The sequence below is a fragment of the Nycticebus coucang genome, chromosome 24 (genome assembly GCF_027406575.1).
Source record: "Nycticebus coucang isolate mNycCou1 chromosome 24, mNycCou1.pri, whole genome shotgun sequence".
Lineage (NCBI taxonomy): Eukaryota > Metazoa > Chordata > Mammalia > Primates > Lorisidae > Nycticebus > Nycticebus coucang.
The window spans coordinates 15,372,836-15,395,795 of NC_069803.1; the positions used below are offsets into that span (position 1 = coordinate 15,372,836).

The window sequence follows — 22,960 nt, forward strand, 5'->3', positions numbered from 1 at the left end:
GGAACTATGAGCCAACACTGGAGAGGACATAAAAGTCTCAAGGTCCCCAATCACCTGAGTCAGTTGTCACAGCCAAAGTCCGTTCTTTTCAGGTTAAACATAAACTGATCCAAATAATACAAAGACCTTCTTTGACATGACAGTTTCAGCCTTCTCTGGTCTCTTTTCAGGGACAGTTCTTGGATTCTCCACTGTGTGAATCACTTCAGAGGTCCAAGCTTCTCTTAGAAAAGACAAGTAACAGAATTCTTTCCCCTACTGGGCCTAGAGCAGCCAAAATCCTCTTTGCTGCTGAGCTGTGGAAATGTTTTATTTTTCACTATACATATAAAGTAACCATTTCTCCTTTTTAAAAATTTGTACATTTTAGAGACAGGATCTTGCTCTGTCACCCAGGGTGGAGTGCAGTGGGCCCCAAATGCAAGTGATCTTCCTGCCTCAGCCTCTCGAGTTGCTTGCACCTCATGCACAGGCCACCAGGCCACCAGCTCATTTCAAAAACTTGTTGTAGAGATGGGAGTCTCACTATGTTGTTCAGGCTGGTCTCACAGTACTGGCGATCCACTGACTTTGGCCTACCAAACTGCTAGGGCTATAGAGGAGAGTCACTACACCCTGCCCATTTTTCTCTAAGTGTTTTTCATTAATGAGTTTATACTCACTGCTGTGTTTTGACTCCAAATATACCATTAATATAACAGACAAATGAGAAGAAAGACCAACTTTCCAGGGATAACATCCTCATTCTCAGAGGTCATCAGTTGTCAAAAGCTCTTCATTTACGAAAATATAAGAGGAAGTCAGGGAAGAGGATATATTTGACTCAGTCTTACCGGCACATTCAAACACTAAACCACAAAAAAGGTCTTTTAATACTACCCTTAATAAAACATTGTTTGTAGAATCTTTCCATTTGTGGTAATGAATTCATCAAATAAGACATCACTGAAAGAATCACCTTTTCTTTTTAAGGTGGCTGAACTGTACTTGTAGATTTTATCTCTTAAGCTCCCATATCTTATCCCTTAAACTTCCTCTGGCCAAATGCAAATTGTCACTAGACAAGAAAAACATTTTTTTTTTAATTAAAAAACATTGCAACTATTGAAAAGCTGAATTTCATTAAGATGTCACATTTTACTCTTTAGCAATGATAAAATGATTAAATTCAAAATATTTTGTTCTCTGCCGCCTGCCTTACCGTTAGACTTGACATTGTATACACTCCAAGTCACAGGCAATGTTGTTTAGCGTCACAGAGAGAAAGATTTTCATGCACATTCTGAACAAACACAGCCTAGGATGGCAGGAAGCGAGCTTGCGACCTTCCTAATCTGCTTCTCACAATCACACCCCCTAAATCTGCCCTCTTCAAGCCACATCAGGATGCTTAGGTGAGAGTCCAATGGCCTTTCATCAGGAACACAGCACAGATATCCAGATTGACCCTCCGAGGTCACTTCTGATATTTTTAACCATTCAGAACTTCATTCAGTATATGAAAAACAACTGGATTAACCAAAAAGGTTAAGAAAACATGATCTTTGACCCATCCACGCAGATGACATAAGAACACAGACTTGGCAAACAGGGAGGAGCCATGTACACTATATTGGCTATCTTTCCTGAATTCCGAGAGGTTTTTCCTAACATAGTGAATGAGATACTATTTCCTATCAAGCCATGGATGTTTCTCCTACTCAGAACTGGCCAGAAGTCCCTGTTTCCTTACTGTACCAGGCGTCTGCCATTTGCTGGCTGTCAAACAGAACATTTGAATTTCACCTCTGTATTTATGTTTTATTATATTTCAAACTCTTGCCTCTGGAATATCTGACGCCCTCCTAGAACTGCAAGGCGCTCCAGGCTGCCAGAGGAAATACCAGCAGGGTTTCTGTGGGCAGCGCCCATCACTCCACTGACAGACCCCCATCCTGCGCGCCAGGCCACCTCGCCCAGGAGAGCCCCAGAGCCCCCCTGCACAGCCCCACTAAATGAGGGAAATCACCCCTCATTTCCCGGCTCTCACAAGGACTTTGCTTTGCTTTTCAAGGTTAAACCAAAGCAAAACAAAAACCCAACTCTTGTAAAGCCTAATCTAGAACTAATCAGACCAGTAACCAGAGAGGCATTACAGAAACAAACAAACCCCCCAACAATCCAGAAACGTTAAACAACAGAGAAACAGAGCCTGAACACGCTGCCCTAAGTGATGAGCTTACCGCAGCTGACCAGATCATTAACCACCCGAGTTAAGGACTGTGTCAGTGCACGAAATTGTTTTATTTTAACGCGTCTCATCCCGGGCCCCCACACCCACCCCCTCCTCCGCCTCTCACCTGCCAGACGTCTGTCTCTCGTGTTTTTCCAAATGACATCCAGGGCTCTCGCGGTGGAATCCCTGATGTGGTCACTAAAAGACCTCCGGAGAGGGGCTCGCGGGGGCCGAGCCATCACTTGGGCCTCGGGGTCCCCCATACCCCCGTGCGCGACTTCAGCGCAGCGCGGGCGCCGCGACCATCCCGCTCCCCTCCGGCTGGGGCTGTCCCTGCCGGCCGCGGGCGGTCGCTGCGCCGGGGCGCGGGGTCCCGGCGGCGAGCCGAGGTCCAGCCCCGCGCCCTCCGGACGCCGGCACTGCGGCTGGCACTGCGGCCCCGGGCAGCGCAGACTGCAGGCGCCTCCTGGCCCTTCGCCAAGCGCGCGCGGCTGCCACATCTGGAAAGGCTTACGGACGAGCCGCCCTCGCCCCGCGATCTGGATGCGTCCAGCTTCCTGTGTAACCCAGTAACTCGCCTGAGTCCGTGCTCGGGTGCTGCTCTCTTAAATACCGTGTCCCCGCTTTACGAGCAATCCAGGTAACCCCCTCATGTTGAAAGGCACGGCAGGAGGTAGCCTTGTCTCCAGCATTCAAGGTTAAGTCTCCTTAACATTTGCATCTCATTAACTTGTTTGTATCTTATTAACTTGTCGGTTTAGATTAGGCTGTGGATGAGACTGAAAGTTCCACCTTTCATTGTGGTTGTGGGAAGAAAGAAATGTCTGGAATGAACATCCTACAGATCATTCTAGATTCTTTTGAAGACATGGATCCCTGGGTTTCAAATAAAATATTGATCAGCCCCTCACATTTTCTGCATTCCCCTTCTACTTGCATTCAGCAAGTCATTAGTCATTCTAATTAGTCATTCATAATTAAGGCATTCTCGGTTTTGCCTTGAAATAAGGTTGAAATACCCTCTGGTTTGTGAATCTTTTAGTTTCAAGTAAGTGAACTTCATCATTAAAACTGCACATCAAAAACTCATCTCCAAAGAATTTTTTAAAAGTGCTAAGCATGGGGGAATCAAAATATGGACCAAGTGCTTCTTATACAAGATATGTTCTTGAGTTTCTAAAGTGCCAAATAAATCTAAGTCTATGCCAATGAATTTGGCAGATTTTCTGTCTTTTAATGCATTATTAATCTTCTCCTTTCTCACTGTCCCCAAATTGCATCCTATAATTTTCTAGGTTTGGCAGGAGACCTTAATATTGGTATAAGATAGTATCCAAGGCCCAGTTCATAACCTTGGCAGGATGAGGTAGGGCTGTAAAAGCACCTTGTAAATTGCAAGGCACCACGCAGATGCTAATTATTACTGTAATTATTTTTATACATGAATTCATTCTCAGCCTACACTGATCTCCTGAGTCTTTGCACTTCTACAACACGCATCCTCCCTGCCGTGTGTCTTTGACAGCTTAATTATACAAAGAATAATTGGGAGAAGAGTGAAATTGTGCTCATGAGTTTTCACGAACTCTAGTAAGTAGCACTGCTTATTAACAACTCATATGTCCTAAATTGTATTATTCCCAAACAGCGAAAGCTCACGAGTCTTCCTTATTAAGAATGTGCTTCTTGAGGAGGCGGGAGGGGGTTGGGGATGGGGAGGGTCACAGCACATGGCACACCTCTTGGGGGCAGGACACAATTACAAGAGGGACTTTACCTAACAACTGTAACCTAATTCTTTGTACCCTCAATGAATCCCAAACAATAAAAAAAGAATAATAGGGCTCAAAGGAGTAGGGTGCCAGCCCCATATACGGGAGGTGGCGGGTTCAAACCCGGCCAAAAAAATTAAAAAAAAAAGAATAATAAATGGAATCAAATTTAAAAAGAAAAGAACGTACTTCTTGGTAGGTATCCACTTCTTTGCCTTATCACTGTGCTAAATACTCAGTAGGCGGGAATAAATACTAACGGCTGAAGTATGTAGATCTCTGTGCCCATGAGAACCAATTCCAAATGAAAATTCCCTATTAAAATATTTCAAAAAATTGATTGCCTAATACCTGGTTGCATTTTAAAACTAAGCACCCAAGGTCTGTAGTGCTTGTCTGTGTGTGTGTGTGTGTGTGTGTCCGCGTGCACCTGTGTATATGTGTCTCACCTTCAAAGAGGTCTGGACACCTTGGACCACATTGACTCATGTCATCCTAGATCAGGAGACACAGGACAAGGCCATCTGGACTCCTTTTGCAGAGAAACAGCCTGAAGCACCTATAGCATGAGAAGGAGGCTAAAAGCTAACACTGTTCTAGGCATGAGGAACTTGAGGATAAAGAATACATCAAGTCTGTCTTCCAGGTGAAAACATCACGTGGACCACAAATAATTTCAAAATAATGAGACAGATTTCAAGACAGAAGCATGTTCCAAGTTTTATGGAAGCACAGAGGAAGACGTAGCCTGGATTCCTAACTCCTCCTAGGCACTGACCACACCTGATTTTCCAAGCTAGATCTATGACAAACTTAGGGACATAGAGTGTTCCCAGCATAAATATGAATGGGTGAACGTGTAAGTCCTGCAAAGAGACGAATTATAATGGTAGGAAGCTTTGCCATTCCTAAACACAGCGAGGGAACAGTAAAGGGAAAAATAGCATTTATTATCTATGATGCAGCACGAATGCTTCTAGAGTTGTATATAAACCCGTGATTCATCAGAGAGCTGGCCAAAAAAGATATGATTATCTCCTCTTCCGAGATAAAGAAACTGAAGGTTAGATATCTGAGAAAGGTCAGGTCAGATCCATGCTCACTGCTGTCTGCCTCCACAGCGCATTTGCGTCCCAATCAACTTGACCGGTCTTAACATTAACAATGACAGCCATGACAGTGACCCAATAGTGTTATCTAGGCTCAGTTGATACTAAGATAGGGCCTAATCCTCCTTAACTCTAGCCAAATAAATTAACCAACTGGCCAACCGGATGTGGAAGAAGCCTGAGTCTACAGATGAATTTTAGGTGATCCCAGCTGTAAAAATTGCAGGGCAATGAATGAACCCAGAGAATTGTAACCATAGGGCGCTCACATCTGTTCTCCAAAGTGGTCTACAGCTCTCCGTCTCTGTGTCCCTCTCTAGGACACTAATTTCAATTCTTCAGTGTAGCTCCTCTCAGCAGATACTAGAAAAACTTATCCTTAGTACCTTTTTCATTAGGTAGAATGATCCTCAGACCTAACACATCTAAGAGGTTGTATGGTTTATTTTGTTTTTAAGGAAATTTCACAGTATATATGTACATTTTATTTGCCATCTATTTTGGGAGAGGAAGTTCAGGTAAATGTTTTTGATCAAGGTGGACTTTAACCATAGCTCAGGGCAGGCTGGCAACTTAGCCTTCCCTTTCAAACAAACTCATTATATCCCCAAACTTCATGGTAAGAATATTTCAACTCATTATGGATGAATCTTGGCCATGTCATGGGTATGAATGGTATAAAAACTATTCTAATACACAGCCAGTTTGAAGTTATCCTTTTTTTTTTCTTTTTGCTTTCTTTTAGGCCATTAGAATGTATGCACAAAAAAGTGCTTTTTAGAATCAACTGTTTATAAAATAAGTCCTGAAGTTGTATTTCCACAAATGTAGAATAATCCAGGTGTGTGTGGATGTGTGTGTGTGTGTGTGTGTGTGTGACAGAGTGAGAACAATTTGTGGTAATTAGTGTTATCTCAGCTTGGCAGGTAGGGAAGGTGGGAATACAAGAGTCCATTGGTTTCTCAGGATCCCACTGGGATTTATAAGACAAATGAGAATGATGGTTTTATGCTTTGATTGCTTTGCAATTTCTTATTGTCATGATAAAAGGTTAGTTTCAGCCATTGGCAGGGGAAGCTATGCAAACTCTTCCAGATACCCAAACAACAGAGATTCTAGTCTGTATATTAAGCTATAGATTCTGGTTCAAATAGCTTCCTAATGTGTTCTATCTAAGAAAAGCTGACCTACTTTGTTAATGTGTTATATATTTTATCCAATTTTGTCTAATTTACAAATTTTGTCTTTTTAACCACAAACAAAGTTTTAAATTTCTTTGATTTAATGTTAGAGACTCCTTTTCCAAGCCGGTGTAGCATGAATCTGCTTTGATCTCATGGCCACTCTCATTTACTAATGCAACTCAGTGAGGCCTTTTTGGGGGGATCAGTTAGAATATTTAGGACTCCCTAAAGTGCTGGTAGATTTTTTTCAAAATAACGTGAATCATGATGGGAAATCAGAAGTTAGATTTGACTCTTTGGCACAGGAAGGGAATTATTGCTAGAGATGGAAGAAGCCCAAGTGACCATCGACCCACGAATGGATTAATAAATTTTGGTATATGTACACAATGGAATATTATGCAGCCTTAAAGAAAGATGGAGACTTTACCTCTTTCATGTTTACATGGATGGAGCTGGAACATATTCTTCTTAGTAAAGTATCTCAAGAATGGAAGAAAAAGTATCCAATGTACTCAGCCCTACTACGAAACTAATTTATAGCTTTCATATGAAAGCTATAACCCAATTGTAGCACAAGAATATGGGGAGGGGGAGAGGGAGGGAAGGGAAGGGGGGAGGATGGGTGGAGGTAGGGTAATTGGTGGGACCACACCTACCGTGCATCTTACAAGGGTACATGTGAAATTTACTAAATGTAGGCTATAAATGGCTTAACACAATTACTCAGAAAATGCTGTGAAACCTGTGTTAACCAGTTTGATGAAAAGATTTCAAATTGTGTATAAAATCAGCACATTGTACCCCATGATTGCATTAATGTATACAGTTATGATTTAATAAAAAACAAAAACGAACAAAAAACCCCACCTCATTTGGTTAAGTGGTATGAGCAATCTAGCCCCTTTAATGTGACAGCAGGCTGAGTGGATGGTAGTAGTACCTAGTAAAAAGGGTTCTAATGCTACAAAAGTTCTCCATTGTGTGGGTCATCAGATAGCCCCCAGTGAGGAGAATTCCTAGAATGAAGCCTTTGTTACTCTAACTTGCAGCTAGTGACTATTTGCATTTTCTCTTTCTTTCTCTCTCTCTTTCTTTCTTTCTCTTTCTTTCTTGACTGAGTCTCACTCTGTTGCCTGGACTAGAATTCCATGGCATCAGCCTAGCTCACAGCAACCTCAAACTTCTGGACTCAAGCAATCTCGCTGCCTTAGCCTCCAGTGTATCTGGGACTATAGTTGCCCATCACCACGCCTGGCTAATTTTTCTATTTCTCCCTTTGCTCAGGCTGGTCTCGAACTCCTGAGCTCAAGTGATCCTCCAGCCTTGGCCTCCCAGAGTGCTAGGATTGCTGGCCTGTTTTCATTTTCAAATGTTTATTTAATATGATGATCTTTAACACATTTGCTCTGGCAAGTGGTAATTTGATCTCGTTATCTGTTTCTGCATTTGGATCCTAAGAATTACACTGAAATTGGTGGAGAATCTCCGTTGTGATCAAATCTGTTAAATGTTCTCCATCAAAGGGTTCAAGTTGATATATGTCATCTATTAGGTATATATTAATGCTTGATAGACCACAATGGCAACAACAACAACAAAACAATAGCTGAGCGTTGTGGCGTGTGCTTGTAGTCCCAGCTACTTGGGAGGTTGAGACAAGAGAATCACTTAAGCCCTAGAGTTTGAGGTTGCTGTGAGCCGTGATGCCATGGCACTGTACCCAGGGCGACAGCTTGAGACTCTGTCTCAAAAAAAAAAGGAACTCTTCAAGTCTGGAAAGAAGTAAATAAGTGCTGGAAATCAGCATACAGTCCCTTCCTGGACTCAGGGGACTGGCATTCGTCTGTGTTCCTACCAGCCAATGTTAAGAGATCTCATGAAATATGGGGCATTGGGTAGAATCCCCAGAAGAGTCCTGCCTCAGCAGTGAAACGACATTAGTCCTAGAATACAGACTGCTCTGGACCCGACAGCAGAGGAAAAGAAATAATAAAGATCAAAGCAGACACCACTAAAATTGAAAACAAACAATTTAGAAGAACAAAAGTGGGTTCTTTGAACAGATCTATAAAATTGCTTAACCTCTAGACATATTAACTAGAAATAAAGAGTGAGGTTAGCAAGGTCATAGGATTGACAATCAATATACAGAAATCAATCATCTGTCCACAAACTAGTAATGAAAACGTAGTATTAAAAACAAGAAAAGAATAAACATGATCAAAAATTTGAAATATTGAGAGATAGATTTAATATTTGTATGCCTGAAACTGCAAAACATTACTGAGAGAAATTAAAAAAAAAAATACCAAATAAACAGAGAAGATGCACCATGTTCATGGATTTTAAAACTTAATGTTACTAGGATGTTAATTCTCCCACAACTAATCTATAGATTCAACACAAAGCCAGTCAAAATTCTAGCAGCTTTTTATTTATTGTTTATTTATTGGGGTTTGTTTGACAAGTTGATTCTAAAATTTATGTGAAAATATAAAAGAACTAAAAGAACCAAACTCTTTAGAAAAGAAGAATAATGCTGAAGGATTTACCATAAAGCTAGTGTAATCAAGACAGGGTGGTACTAATTTAAGAATAGAAACACAGACCAATGGAACACAATAAAGATTCTAGAAATACATCCATAGTAAACGGTCAAGTCAAGGTTTATTTAATAAAGGTATCAAAGTCACTCCATGGGGAAGGATAATCTTTTCCAGCAAATGGTGTGGGGGTCATTGGATAACCATATGGAAAAAAAGAAACTTCAACTTTTACCTTACACCTAAAACAAACATGAACTCTAAATGGACCATGGACCTCAAGGTGGTAGTAAAAATCTAAGACTTGTAGAAATTTTGTGATTTTCTTCTTCCAGCCACATTTTAATAAAAGGTCAAAGGGTCTGAAGTGACATTTCACAGAAAAAGATACAGGAATGACCAATAAAAACACAAAGATGCCCAACCTCATTGATTGTTACAGAAATGCAAATTAAAGCCACATGGAGAAATCATTACATACTAAAATTAAAAGAATGACCACAATAAGTGTTGGTGGTGACACAAAATGGCTGAAGTTCTTAGATGTGGCTGAAGGGAATGTAAAATGGTTTAACCAATTTGGAAACAATTTGGAAGTTTCTTATAAAGTTAAATATGCCTTTACCAATGAATTCCACTCCGAGAAAGAATAATGTGTATTTTTACAAATACTTGTATAAGAATATTAGTAGCACTTTTTTCCACTTACAGATAATTCTACAAATAGCAAAACTATAGCAACAGAGGCCAACTCAGTGCTTGCTAGGGGTTGAGATGGGGTGAGGGTAGGGTAATATTAACTCCATGGTACATGAGAGAATTTTAGCAGGTGATAAAAAAATCAAAATAACAAGCGAGGGAAAATGTTTACAACATAAATAACTGATAGAATGCTAGTACCTATGTTAAATTAATGCACTTCTACCAATCAAAGAGCAAAGTATAAACCACCTAATTGAAAAATAGACTGATTGTATGAATAAGCATTTCACAGGATATATGGAAGTGATAGAATTGGGAAATAGAAGCTTGGTGTTCAAACTTTGATGTCACTGAAAGTTCTCTAACAAAAGCAAATTGTCAGAAGCCCAAATCTCTAAAACTCATAAATATGCTCTCACGGAGGGGTAAGGAGAAGGTACTCTATCACCAGGGAGGAAATTGCTATTTCTGGAATGATCACTGACTTGGAGTGTGTTAAAAGAACATACCCAGGGCTGTGTTCATGGAATCAAGTTATACTATTATGAGGCACGGTAGATATTATTAGTAATAAAATGTATTTGAATGGTATCATGAAAGATCATTCCATATTGAATAATTATTAGTATCGATTCATGCAGTATAAAAGAATAAAAACATTTCGACTCAGTAATAATAGTTGTTTTACTGCATTATTATATTAGGATATGTTATTTGTATGGCCATATATTTCTTTTCAAGGAACACTGGTACCTGAAAAAATAGTTATTTAAGTGACTAGGCATTTTGCTGACATTAGCAGTAAAAGAATGCACACATTTCACAGTCTCTCTGTCAAAGCCAACAATCTCAACTATTTTAAAATAGGGAAAAAAATAGAAATAAAGTAGGAAAAAGTGAAACGTTTACTCTTTTGATTGGCATACAAATGCTGAGAAAGGAGAAGTCAGGAGAAGAAAGGAAAAAAAAAATGTTTGAGGGAAGGAAAAATCCAATCATGGGAAGTGGAATATCACCATTTGTTTGCAGGAGTTGAAACTGTACAGGGAATGGCAGTCTGCAAACTTCCTGGGAACCAGGGCATCTGAGGTGAAGGCTGAGCTCACAAAAACCTGGAGAACAAATGCAGATGGCAAAGGGCAGAGGAGAGTTTTAGCAAACGCTTCTTTTGGGCAAATTCCCTCTTTCGTAGGGAGAGGAAAATTCTCCATAGACTTCAGAAACTTGGAGGCAATCAAAGAAATCTAGTGCCTGCACTGCTTCCCCAATCTCTCCAACTACTTGAGAAGTTCTAGTCCTAACTTTCCCTCACCGTCCTTATTGGCTGGGCCTCTTGGGCTCTGAAACTATTCCAACAGTGTGGCCAATGGCCAGCCAGAGTCTAGACAGGTAGAGGAATCTACAGCAAGCATTTAGAAACGTCTTTTGGCAGTTTGACAGAGTAATTTTATGTCTATTGAGTCTAATAATTAAAAAAAAAACCTTCAGCTTCTATTTTTCGTATTTTTTTCCTAGTTGTATTTTTCTAGTGATCAGTTTTCATTATGTTTTCAAATGGTATCGGTTAAAATAATTAATCACCAGAAATAGTTTGGGATGCTCTGTTCTGAAATATACGTAAAAACATTTAGAGTAGCTCTAGATGGAAAGGGTCGAACACTGTTCTGTGAAGTTTTTAATTAGCCTCTGAATTATATAATTGTTGGTATTTGCACATTTCTCATTGTTTATTATTTCCACAGAAAAGTAACATACTGAGTATTCATTTTCTTTCTTTTTTCTTTTCTTTTCTTTTCTTTTCTTTTTTTTTTTTTTTGAGATGGGGTCTCACTTTGTTGCCCTCGGTAGAGTGCTATGGCATCATAGCTCACAGCAACTTCAAACTCCTGGGGCTCAAGCAATTCTCTTGCCTCAGCCTCCCAAGTAGCTGGGACTATACAATGCCAGGTTATTTTTTTATATTGTTTGTTTGTTTTGTTTCGTTTTGTTTTTTTTTTAGAGAGGGGATTTCACTCATGCTCAGGTTGATCTCAAAATCCTGAACTCAGGCAATCCACACACCTCAGCCTCCCAGAGTGCTAGGATTATAGGTGTGAACCACCGTACCTAGCCTTAGTATTAATATTTTTATTGGAAATTTAAAAGGATATGCAAGTATTTTTGCCTTTGGAATTTCCTTCACATAGGGCACTAAGATTAGATAGTCAGTGATGTAAGAACATTGAAAACTTAAATATTCTAGGAAAAACAAAGGATAGATGGTGGCAAGAAATAGAGCCAGCAATTTTTCCATTAAAATGTAAAATATGATTATTCTAAAGAAGAATTTATTTTTTGTCCAGCCATTTTTTAGGAAATGGTCAGCATTTTTTTAGGAGGAGAATTTGCTCTGAAATCAGTTGGAGAACTGGGGGTCTTTAGACACAATTTTTTTAGTTTTTTAAATTTATGTGTAATGTTTCTGTATAATAGTGCCACTCAGAATTTATTATCACGAGAGATGGTTGAACTGTTATAAAATAGAACTCAATTTTTAAAAGCCATATCACTAAAAGAAAAAGCATAACTCAAAATCTTGCAACTTTTTTTCTAATTTCATCACTTAATCCCCTGTGATAGATTCCTATTAAAAATTCTTTGCCAATAGTGATTGTAGTTGTTATCTAAAGGGCTTCTGGTATTGTAGTTTATCATTTAAAAAGATCTATTTCTGCCTCTTCCTTTATTAACTTTACTTCCTTCACTTAACATGAAGAGTTAAGAGTAAGGATGCCTAGATCTTTGTGGATGGATAATACCACTGATTAATTTAACACGATTTAGTATTCTTAGTATAAAAAAAAAAATTAGAAGTGCTCTCCAAGACCTATTGGAGTCCAGTCACAACCCATTTTTCCAGTCTTCTCTCCTTCCAAATGCAGTCCCTGGGCTCCACCTGGCTGGGCCCAATAGTCTCATCACCCAGTCTCTTCACCCTGCCTCATGTAGTCCCACAGTTCTAATTTTGCCAACACTGTTTTCCTTGCTGAGGGATGTCTCAAACTTAACTTTCCAGTTTTTCCAGGCTTTCCTGTTGCCCAGATCCTCTCTGGATGACCCCAACCCAGGTGTCCTCGCCCTCAGAAATGTCCAGAGTACCTGGAGTATCTTATCGCTTAGCTATTGCCCTTCAGCGGGCTCTCCGCACACGTGAAGGATGTGATCTCAGAATCTGGAATGAGGAAATCCTGAGACAGCTGAACAGGAGAGGCAGGAACGGCAGCACCTACCAGCATCACTTGTCCCCTGTCCCTTTTACCCCTTATTGCTGAAGGGGTAGAAGACAGGGAGAGAAAGAGAGTAGGGAAGAGACCCGGGTGTGTTGACATTTGGCGGGACTTGGATTACCCTAGAGTCCGGATCACAGGTGGCCTTATTAAAGTATTGCACCATTTATATCAGTTTTCAGCAACAGATGAAGTGATTTTGCAATGTCACTTGGGCTCTTTCCAGGATTGCAAAATTGCAAATTAAGTGATGTTTGTGTGTGTCATTCTTTCACTTCCGTCTCTGAATGTCTTCCTTCCCATGACCTCTTCTGTTTCTCTAAGACATTCAGCCCCTGGGTCATCTTGCTGCCTGGAGTGCTGCTTGGTGGAGGTCTGCAACTCCTTCACCCCCAAATACTTTCCATCACGGAGAGAGCAGAACTCTGTTGTGTGGATGCTTTGCATACTCCCTGGGGTGTTCCAAGATGGGAGTAAAGTGTAGTCCCGGCAGAGGAGAAGGGGAGTGAAAGGTCGTACAGAAATGTTTATATAAAATAAGAACTTGGTTCCAATAAACGTCTCCTTATTGAACGTGAGTGGTGGAGCAGAGTGACAATCACCTTCCCATTACAAAGTCCCTGTCATCTTTTTCTCTCCCAACCACGTCTACTTATGGGATTATTTTCACGACTTTAAGAGATTGTTGTCTTTGAGAGGTTGGATAACAAGGAGGCTGGTGAATGGCAAGTTTGCATAATCCAGACTCACAACCTATTGTTGATTACTTTGCTTGTTCAGCAAACTCTTCATATTTATGTGTCTTTTCTCTCACCTTGACTATACGGTGTGTATGCAGTGTCTTCAACAGTTTTATAAGTCTAATGAACTGTATGGCAAAAATGTACATATATTCAGAATTTTTTTTTTTTTTTTAGAAACAGAGTCTCATTTTGTCTATCTTGGTAGAGTGCTGTGCTGTCACAGCTCACAGCAACCTCCAGCTCTTGGGCTTAGGCGATTCTCCTGCCTCAGCCTCCTGAGTAGCTGGGAGTACAGGCACCCACCACAACACCTGGCTATTTTTTTTTTGTTGTTGTTGTGGTTTGTCCAGGGCCGGGTTTGAACCCGCCACCCTCAGTATATGGGGCCAGCGCCCTACTCACTGAGCCACAGGAGCTGCCTGCAGAATATTTTTGGTTATATAAAATACAATCTTTTAGTAGTCATTCAGTATCATTATAATTTGTCTTAGGTCTGAGGATTTTGTTTTGCAATACGAAATTAGAAGTATCAACTGAAATTTTATGCATGTGGAAGGAGAATAAATGGGAAAATTCTACTGACATTAACCAGTGATTACCAAGTTTTAGCACCGATTAAAATTCTTTAGAGAGTTATTAAAGTTTATTAAGCCATATTAAAGTTTATGGTTCTTGAGCCTAAGAGATTCTGATTCAGTAGGCCTGGAGGCATCCAGGAATATGAATTTTTAAACAAGAATTCTAAGGCTGGGTGCGGTTGCTCATGCTTGTAATCCTAGCACTCTGGGAAACTGAGGCAGGTGGATTGCCTGAGCTCACAGGTTCAAGACCCGCCTGAGCCAGAGTGAGACCACGTCTCAAAAAATAGCTGGGTGTTGTGGAGGGTGCCTGTAGTCCCAGCTACTTGGGAGGCTGAGGCAAGAGAATTGCTTGAGTCCAAGAGTTTGAGGTTTCTGTGAGTTATGATGCGACAGCACTCTACAGAGGGTGACAAAGTGAGACTTTGTCTCAAAAAAAAAAACAACGAAAAAAATTCTAGAAAATTAATAATAATCAAGGGCATAAAAGAATACAAATCTTATAAGACATTAAGACATAATATTTGAGAGTTAGGGGAGAAAGTGCTGATTTCTGAATAGTGGTGATACCGGAAATCTTCAAAGGGAAGGAAAATATGGAAATTCAGAGATGGTATGAAAGGAAGTTTTGGGAAAAGGTAATAGCATTAGCAAAGACATTGAGGTGGAAAGGGTACAACATGGAGAATGCATTCCTGCAATAGAGCTGAGAAGACAGTCGGAGATGAGATGTGTAGTTTGTTCAAGATGGAGACAATGCCGATGTATCTTGAGTTAGGTGAAATTCCCAAGAGAAGGTGTAAAGACAGAAGGAAAAGAGCATTCAAACATCAATGCCATGCAACTAACTTAAGGCTTACAGGGGGTTCAGTGAAATAAGGATTGAATTATAAACATTTTTCTTCTATTATACACATGCATATTATTTCAATGAGTACTATGATACTACTATACAGATTTATTTCTATGTGTTCCATGATACTAACTTCTATTATTTGGGACAAACAAAATAAAACACTTGAATTGGAAGGGAAAGCTCAATATCAAATCCCTTACAAAGAAAACCAAAGCACTGTCTTCCTAAGGTATTTATAAAATATAATTCCATAGAGTTTATTGGGTATTCATATTCATTACTATATCATTTGTGTGGATACTTAAAGAAATATAATAGGCTTGGTGCCTGTAGCTCAGTGGCTATGGCACCAGCCACATATATGGGAGCTAGCGTGTTCGAACCCGGCCCAGGCCTGCCAAACAACAATGACATCTGCAACCAAAAAATAGCCGGGTGTTGTAGCAGGGGCCTGTAGTCCCAGCTCCCTGGGAGGCTGAGGCAAGAGAATCACTTAAGCCCAAGAGTTTGAGGTGGCTGTGAGCTGTGACGCCACAGTAGTCTATCCAGGGAGAAATAGTGAGACTCTGTCTCAAAAAAAAAAAAAAAAAAATATATATAATATAAATAAAGCAGGATCACAAAAGTGTAAGATATTCCTTTGTTCTCTTTCCTATTAAAAACCAAACCAAATGAAATCAAACCTGAAATGACCAAGGATTAAATATTTTTACTAAAGGAAAACAAAAGCAAGGTAAGCTGAAGTCATGGGCAATGGCAGAGACAGAATGAGAGGCTGACCGGTTACCACCGACGGAGCAAAGGTTTTCCAGATGTGGAATTCTTTCTATGGGTCAGTGCTGTGAGCTTGGCTCCCTCAGGTCCTACCAAGAAATCCAAAAGTACAATGGGGGCTTCTTTCTAACTTCCATCTGTAATCTAACTAAACTTACTTTGCTGAAATTTTGTAATTTGTTTCCCTCTGGAAAATGTCTTGATGTATGTGATCTGTGGTTGTTTATGCTTTGGGGATGGTTGAAAGTATTCATATGGGTGTTAGACTATCTCATTTAGAAAGACATTTTGGCGGTCTCTATCCCACAGTCCTCTTGTCTACACCACTGAAAGGTCAGGGTGCAGCCTGCACATGAGGATGAGGGGTCACTGTTTATTTGTGTTCTGTTGTCATGGACCATCTGGGAGAATGGCTTCTGATTAGTCGCAGAGTGATGTGGACCATCTCAGAGTCAGGGTCATGCATTCGACCAAGATGACTCTTTCCTTTTCTTTAATACCCTAAAATCCAGTGCTCAGAAGTATCACAAACCAGTGAAAGTTTTCTTGATATAATAAGCCAGTTACCCACTTTAAGTTATAAAATAAGAAAAGCCTTATCTCTCCCTTTGAGGACCAATTTTTGGTTTGGATGCTACTGTCCTCATCCTTGCTACTGGAATGCAGCCAGCAGAAGCTTTAGAAATAAAAATATTTGAAAAAATTATGGACATTCCCCTCCATGTAAATTGTTTTAATTAAAAAATGCTAAGTCATAGAATTCAGGTTAAGTCTGGAACTCTATTTTTTTTTCTCTTGAAGATTCTTTATTTTTTAAAATATATCAACTGTGTCTCTCCTTGACTTTTTGTTTATTTATATTCTCCTTAGGCAAACAAAAATATTTTATTTTATTTGTTTACTTGTCATCTTTTCTCTTATAGATTTATAGTATTAGATATTACCATTTAATATTGTACTGATGGCATTTAAGTAGAATGAGAGAATATGAATAAAGCCTATTATAAATTTCAAATTGTTGACTAAACCAAATTACAATGGAAATTAAAAGTCATATGGCAAGTTCTGAAGTTAAGTGATTTTAAAAAGGAGTAGTTCATTTACTCAAAGAAAGAAAGAAAATCCAAGAATCTCGTAAATGCAAGACAAGATGGTTACTGATTTGGATGAGTGAGGCCCAAAGAGATGGGGCAGAACATGTTATCCGGGTTGGAATGTAACGACTTGAAGTTATCGTATAGTTTTGTAGCCTAAAGAGACGGTGTCACAGTGGAAAAAGAGAATAATGTAAGACATTAAATAAAGTTAAATAACAGATAGTTTTTGATACTAATTTTTTTTTTTTTTTTTTAGCCAGAATCTCACTATGGTAGAGTGTCCTTGGTAGAGTGCTGTGGCGTCACACCTCACAGCAGCCTCAAACTCTTGGATTTAAGTGATTCTCTCACCTCAGCTTCCCAAGTAGCTGGGACTATAGGCAACTGCCACAAGGCCTGGCTATTTTTTTGTTATTATTGTCATTGTTGTTTAGCAGGCCCTGGCTGGGTTTGAACCCATCAGCCCCGGTGCATGTGGCCGGTGCCATAACCACTGAGCTATGGGTGCTGAGCCTTGTTACTACACTGAATTTTAAATTCAATAGGAATTTAGAGCGCATGGAACTCAGTCATATTAGGTCCAACGAAGAGAGGAGTTGAGGTGAAAGGAACCAAAGATATTCTGTAGTTTTGGGACGGGGACTCTTGGGAACTGGAGCTGACATCCCTAGGGAGTCATCCGGGGTAGTAACAGGTGCTCTCCCCTCTCTTTCTGTAGTTTACCTTGTCTCTAATCTCTCTGTCTTGGTCCCTATTGCTCCATTATCCTGCACTTCTTTGCAGAAAGAATGGTTTCCCTGTTACTTCATCTCCCAGTGTAGTGAACTTTAGGGCAAAGCACATGCTGCAGATTGACTAAGCCCCTCTGCTGGCTCATCACAAAATGAGAGAAAGAGGAGAGAGAGAAAGACAGACATTGGCCACTAGTCCACCAGTACATTCTCGAGTATTGAATCTTGGGTCAGGTGTATCTAGCACTGTACCCCATTCACCCCAGTCCACGTGACTCTGGCCAAGGGTTAGGATAGGGACTCACAAGGCACACAAGCTGATCTTCTCAGGGGCTGACGGTCATATATCTGAGTCGACGAGGGGGGCGTAATCACAGAGTGGGTCAGTTAGAGGAGGCTTCATGCAGAAACATGGCATCCATGCTAATCCATGAGAGAGGGAGAAAAAGGCAACAGACAACAATTTTTGAGACAGAACATTTAAAGAGCAAAGGCATAAGGACAGGAATATGTACTTTGTATAAATTATATGAATTAGCACAGTTTTACTAATTTTGGTCCTCCTTTGATGAGTATATTTGGGGGTGGGGTAGATGGCAATGAAGGGTACAGAGGGCTGAGGAAGGCATTGGGTTCGGGGCCAGATTTATGGTCCACGTGGCTTAGTGAGAAGGACAGATTATGTAGAGAAAGCACCAGCTCTTTTCTCAGCACTGTACTGTTGAGTACCCAACAAAGTATCTCTCTCGATAATATATTCAGTAGTACTATTTTTCTTTTGAAAATTTGAAGAAATTCCAAGGGAACACAATTCAATAGTTATAATCAACGGCTAAGACGAGAGAGTTACTGTTGCCTAAAGCAGAGGGGTAAGAACCAATTTGAGGGGAATACGGAATGTATTTTGTGATCTGTGAGTCTTTCTTAAAAAAGTTTTGATGTTCAATAATGTATTAAATAAGTGCCTTTAACTGTGGTAAATCAATACAATGGAATATTATTCAGTAGTAAAACAAAATGCTCAAGGTACAGAAAGACATGGAAAAAACCTGAAATGCAGATTGCCAGGTGAAAGATGCCGGTCTGAGAAGGCCCCATGCTGGGCATGATAGTGACATATCCAGTAGCTTCACTGACCTAAAAATCCTCTGTTCTCCCCCTACTCCTCCCTGCGAACCACTGGCCACCCCTGATATTTTCCTGTCTCCAGGGTTTTGCCTTTACCAGATTGCCACATACTCTGAACTACACTCTTCACTTAATTTTGCTGAGAATTTAAAACTTTTCTAAAAACCTAAAGCCCATTTCTTTATGCCATACACCACTTTTAGGTGCACTCTCCTGTGCTAAGTGGTTTTCTAACGATGCTCAAAAAACTGGTGGGAGGCAAGGCTAAGGCAAATAAAACACTCAAAGGGTAAGGAGAGTCCACGTATAACCATGACAAACACGTGGTACTTGTATCATTTGAGGAAGCACAAAATGAATGCAGTAGTTATCACAGAAGACATCACGGTGAAACGGGACCCAAATGAGTCCTTGGGGGACAAGGGAGATGATTTCTGGAAGGGAAACAGGAGGCGTGAAGGTCAAGTTCTGCAGAAGCAAATTCAGGAGAAAAGGGAGGTTGTTACCATGGCTACAGCGGAAGGTGCCTGTGGGAAGAGGATGGCAGATAAGGCTGGAAGGGAAGATTAAGGCCAGCTGTGGAAAAAATTTGTTCATCAGCCTGAGCCTGAGGGTCTTAGCATTTAACCACTGCCTACAGCATCGTGGCTGAGAGTGTGCATAGCAGTCTGCATTGCTGGCTCTGAATCCTGCCTGGGTACAGTGCAGGTTTTGGGTATCTCAGGAAAACTGCCTGAGTCTCAGGTGCTTCACCTCTGTGATGTGCCTGGCAGGGTACAAGAGGAATAAGTGCGCTCGTGTCTATAAAGTGCTCAGGAAAGTGCAGGTACAGAATAAATGCTTGTTCTTATTATCTATTCAATCATTCATTCGGCAAACATTAACTCAAACACCTGTTAAGAAGCTGGCAGTTCAGAGGCAGGGAAAATGTCTGAAAAATCACAGCACAATATGGAAAACATTATATTATATTACATTTATACATCTACATCAGATTTATATGTATAATTTATATTATTATATCTAATATAATTTATATTAGATAAATATAATGTATTTAAGAAGATCATAGACTTAAAGATGTGGGAAAATTAAAGAAACGGTTAACACCACCATTATGTTTTGTTGCCTGGCTTCCTTAAAACCATTGGAAAGAAAGTGATTTAACATTTATATTAAGAAGCAGTTTATAACATTAGCAGATGTGAGTCACAGGAATGTGTTTTCCGGAGAAGCTTAATGACGGAATTTTTTTTTTTTTTTTTTTTTTTGGAACAAAGCCTCTCTGTTGCCCAGGCTGGATTGCAGTGGCATTGTCATAGCTCACTGCAACCTCAAATTCAAGTGATCCTTCTGCCTCAGCCTTCCAAGCAGCTGGGAAAACAAGCACACACCACCATACCTAGTTAATTTTTCTATTTTTTTGTAGAGATGGGATCTTGCTCTTTCTTGGGCTGATCTCAATCTCCTGACCTCAAGCAATCCTCCTGCCTCGGTTTTCCAGAGTACTAGGATTATAGTCATGAGCCACTGTGTCTGGCCTGGTTGGGAAATTTTAAAAACAGAAATATTATGCGCACCAGCCCAAGAATGGATTAACAAGCTATGGTATATGTACACCATGAATACCATTCAGCCATTAAAAAGATAGAGACTTTACATCCTTTGTATTAACCTGGATGGAAGTGGAACACAGTGTTCTTAGTAAAGCGCTGCAAGAATTGAGAAGTAAGAATCCTATGTATTCAATTCTGATATGAAGACAATTAATGATCTAGTACACAGTGGGGGTGGGGCAAGGGGAGAGCAGAGAGAGGGAAGGAGGGGATTTGGGGGATTACGGTGTGTGACACACCTTTGGGGGTGGGACACAATTATAAGAGGGCCTTTACCTAACAAATGCAATCAATCTAACCTGGTTTTTTGTACCCTCAATGAATCCCCAACAAAAAAAAAAAAAGGAAATATTACCCTAGTATTCTAAGTGGTAAAGGTACTTTGACAACCATTTTGCTTAAGCTGCATTTTAAGAACTTTCTGGGGATTTCTCTACATGATTACAACAGCGAAGACAAAATAGCTTATTAAATGATCTACCCTTCTCCTGAAATGGCCAGATTAGTTTTTGGTACATCATGAACACAACAAAAAAATGGGTACTAGCCTTTTCTGGGGCATTAGTTAATTTGTCATGGTTGTTAATAATGGTTTAGGATTTCCTATGAACATAAACCACATCTCAAAATTACATCTTAATTCTATAATAAAGATGCTTCTGGATATATTCGGAAGAGATATTAATCTCCAACTCTGGCCTATAAAGAAATGAATCAAAGTGCTTTGAGCTAATGAAAGGCCAAGCAGAGAAGCATGGTCCTGCCGGCAGAATTGCAGGTCAGTTGATACTCAGACAGGTCAAGTAATACCTTGTTATATGTAACTTTCTGAAGTAAAATCACCTCTACAAAGAAACTGTAATCATCTCCAGGTATCCTGTGGGTACATTTTGTGTATATACTCTATCCACATTCTTAATAACAGTCACTAAGCTGCAAACCCAGTGCTGGAAATTCTATACAAGTGAAAAATTGAAAGCACCTAAGAAATGGTCAGATAGGCTTCCGAACTAAATGGAAGTCCATTTATTCTTTCTGAATAAAACTGATCCAAGGTGGGGCCTTTTTTATAAACTGTCTTTCCTCAGGGAAACGGCAAATTCATTTTTCAGTGATTGAAGGTCAACGGCAATTTAAATGTTGATTTGCAAAACTGTCTCATTGGCCTAGATTGGCAGTTCCCAGCCCCCTCTTCCCACTGCTGATGGCCTTTCTTTCCAAGACATAACAGGGAGACCAAAATGTGCATGAGGCTTTTTGGAAGAAAACATTTCAAGCTTGTTAGATGGTGCGTGGAGTCCTGGCCCTTGACAGAGGGGAGATGAGTTGACCGCCTGCATGCGTTGACTGGTATGCCAAACAAACAGACTGATTCCAAACACTGTCTCGAGTGCGTGCTCTGTGCAAGACACCACAGAAGGTGTGGGGTGACAAAGATGGAGTGGGATGTTTCTGCCTTCAAGAACCTCACAGCCTGAGGTGGAAAATATTTCAGAACAGAAATACATCCTAGGGAAAACCAAATGTGATAACAAAAATCCCAGTGAAATGCCATCGTCTATGTGTGTGTGGGGGACATTTGACTTGGAACTTGTTAAAAGAGAAATGATCATATATCTGTGTTGTCTGAAAATATAATTGGGAAGAAAGAAAATACATTTTATTGGTTCCGGTAATATACTAGATATGTCTCGCCTACTTAGCAATAACTCTAATACCAACAGAAAACTAAGAAACATATAGAAAATTATCTATATATTAAAAATCCTGTGAGTATAAGATCTTTCACATTTAAGAATCGCTTACTTATATTTTCTTGAATTCCTTGATACCTGAAAGCTAATGTGTTTCCTCTCAACATCTCAGTCAACCAGAGCCAACTTTTCCTGGATTGGTTTACATTAGGTTTTGGAAAAACAGAGAGGTTATGTGTGGGCATACCCCAAATTCCTTCCTCATGAAGAAGCAAGCAATCAGGGAACCATAATACTTTTTTAAAAAGTGAAGAAAGTGAGTATTTATAAGCCCTGGGTATGAAAATGACAAAATTCATTTTCTGAACCTGAAAAGAGAATAAAGAAATTGGAATGTTGGTCCAAGCCCAACCTGGTGAGAAAGTGACAATTTTAAGATCTTGCTGAACCCTATAAAACAACTGGGGGTCTTTACACTTACAGAAGAGTTTCACTTCGAATAGAATTTTAAGATTCTACATGTGGCTTGGGGAGTACGATTCACATAGCGTATAACATTTGCTGATTTTTAAAATACTTCACTTATTCATTCATTTACCAACTATCAAGCATGCACAATAACACCAAGCACTGGGAATACAGAGCTGAATGAAACAAACTTCTGTCTTTCAAGGTGTTCACCGTGTGGTGGGTAAGATGGCAGTAAAACCCATCTGATCTGCCCTAAAATGGAGACATAAAATAGGGCAGTCTTTCACAGGAGACTTCGGAAATAGAATAGTCCTATTTGTGTATTTTTTATCCAATCTCTTTGGATCCCTAGATATTGGAGCAGAGCTTAGCATGGGATAGATCACCTGGATAATTCTCCGAATCAAAGCAATGATAATTAGATTAGGAACGGTAGAAGCGTCCTTCCATTCCAGATTGTTTCTGTTGTTACCTTCAT

The 22,960-nt window shown here is 39.9% G+C and overlaps 1 protein-coding gene across 4 annotated transcripts in view; it reads right to left on the reverse strand.

The window, feature by feature from the left end:
- The window catches only part of DLC1 (DLC1 Rho GTPase activating protein), a 418,657-nt gene that overhangs the window by 173,194 nt on the left and 222,503 nt on the right, over positions 1-22,960 (reverse strand). For 2 of the 4 annotated variants that reach the window (XM_053578340.1, XM_053578339.1), the window contains exon 1: positions 2,340-2,646. The exons of the other annotated variants lie outside the window; for them this stretch is intronic. In XM_053578340.1, coding sequence (XP_053434315.1) covers positions 2,340-2,478 — 139 coding nt within the window. In that variant the 5' untranslated portion in view covers positions 2,479-2,646. Of the gene's footprint in view, positions 1-2,339; positions 2,647-22,960 lie in introns of those variants that run through there. 4 annotated transcript variants of the gene reach the window in all.